Here is a 1703-nt window from a genome sequence, read left to right as displayed (position 1 = left end):
GTGTGTGTGTGTGTGTGTGTGTGTGTGTGTGTGTGTGTGTGTGTGTGTGTGAGTGTGTGTATGCCCACGCAAGTCTCCTGATCTGCCCTATAAAAACAGCCCAAGCAGAAAGTCAAATCAATGACAGATAAATGAGAGTAAATGAAAGTCAAAGTTACAAACTGTATCTGCACAGGACAAATAAATAAAAATAAAAAGACTGAACATAAAATAACCCTGGAATATAAATGTGAGGAAAGAGACAACTTTTTCACAGCTCCCTAAAAATGTTTTTGCCTTTTTTTTTTGTTGGCTTAAATTCAGATTTAAGACATTTGTATTCAAAATGAAATGATTTTTTTGAGTAATGTTCATAATAAACTATTTCTTATTTAGGCTTGTTATTGTGTTTGTGAAGTAAAGTAAATTTAAAGGTTGATTAAATGTTGCTTTGACCTGCAGAAATAAATACCTGAAATTAAAAGACTCATAACACTCTTTGTACTTGATTTGAGCAAATATAAGCAATGTAAACAAGCAACTTCTTACATGTTGTATTAAAACTTTACATGTCAAACAGGTCTGCTATTTTTTTCTCTTTGTGATCCACAAGTTCAGGTTCTTCATCACGGTTACCTTTTAGAGGTCTCATAGTTTAGTTTTTGTTCAGAACTTAATAAATAACCTTTACTATTCAAAAAAACACAAAACAACTAACAATTGATTTGATTTTGATCACAAAAAGAAAATTTATACAGCCTTGACGCCACCAGTTGACAGGTCTTACACACACAGACATTTAAGGAGGATAAAGTTTACCTCGCCCGTCTCAGCGGTGCGGCGTGTCGACCAAACAAACTCCATGATGGCCACAAACACAGCTACAATGAGGCCACATATTAGGACAACAAAGATCCCGCCAATATTCTCCATGCCGAGACCTGAAAAACGCAAAGATGAAAGCAAAACATGAAATAGTGAGGCTTTTTTTATGAGATTGTTTTTTTCCTTCTCTTTAGTTACCTCAGAGTTTCTTTAAAACTATGAGTCAGTGTAGAAAATCTACTGATATGACATTCTCTTGAGCTTTAGAATTTATTCTCACATGCTTTAAATTTCTTTTTTGTTTGTTTGTTTGTTTGTTTGTAGTTCTTGTCCAGAGAGAAGTAACTTGGAAGAAGCTGCATCTCAAACCAGAGGGACGTCTGACCGTGTGCAGGCTACAATTTGTTTTCTCTATTTTTTCTTTCATTAAGTCAAGTTTGGTGTCTTTTATTTATTTTTCAGAGAAATCATTTTCTGCTGCTCCTCTCTGCTTCACCAAGTATTTTTGAATTTAGTCTTGGATGTATGTGTTGTATGTTTTTCAGTCATTCATTTGTATCTTTAAAAAAACATGCACACACTTTTAAAACAGTGGGCCTCATGCAAGAACCGTTCGTACGCACAGATTTGTTCTTAAATTGTGTTTACGAGTGATTTAGGAGAATTTGTGGCATTCACCAATGTTTTCATATTCTAAGCTTTTTTTCAGATACGAACAAAATTCACGAGTGGTCCAGACCTGTCGTTTATTTTACGAGCAGTTAGTCTGCTGTTATCCAGACGGGTTTTCTTCACTAATAACTTTTTTATTTCGTTAGTTTGAAGATATTTTGAGTTGAAAATAAATCACACTCCATAATTCTGTTGACAATAGGCTATTCTGCTTGAATTAGAGTTAT

General features: G+C 34.2%; 1 protein-coding gene across 1 annotated transcript in view; it reads right to left on the bottom strand.

Annotated features, from left to right (window-relative positions):
• The window catches only part of LOC106529821 (glutamate receptor ionotropic, kainate 5), a gene marked incomplete at its 5' end in the record, with an annotated part of 59723 nt that overhangs the window by 5835 nt on the left and 52185 nt on the right, over nucleotides 1-1703 (bottom strand). The window contains 1 exon segment of the mRNA XM_014025333.1: nucleotides 799-920. Within this exon segment, the coding sequence (XP_013880787.1) occupies nucleotides 799-920 (122 nt within the window).

Source organism: Austrofundulus limnaeus, unplaced genomic scaffold (genome assembly GCF_001266775.1).
Source record: "Austrofundulus limnaeus strain Quisiro unplaced genomic scaffold, Austrofundulus_limnaeus-1.0 Scaffold469, whole genome shotgun sequence".
Classification (NCBI taxonomy): Eukaryota; Metazoa; Chordata; class Actinopteri; order Cyprinodontiformes; family Rivulidae; genus Austrofundulus; species Austrofundulus limnaeus.
The sequence above is the reverse complement of the archived record's forward strand: the minus strand, read 5'-3'. Positions and strand labels throughout refer to the sequence as shown.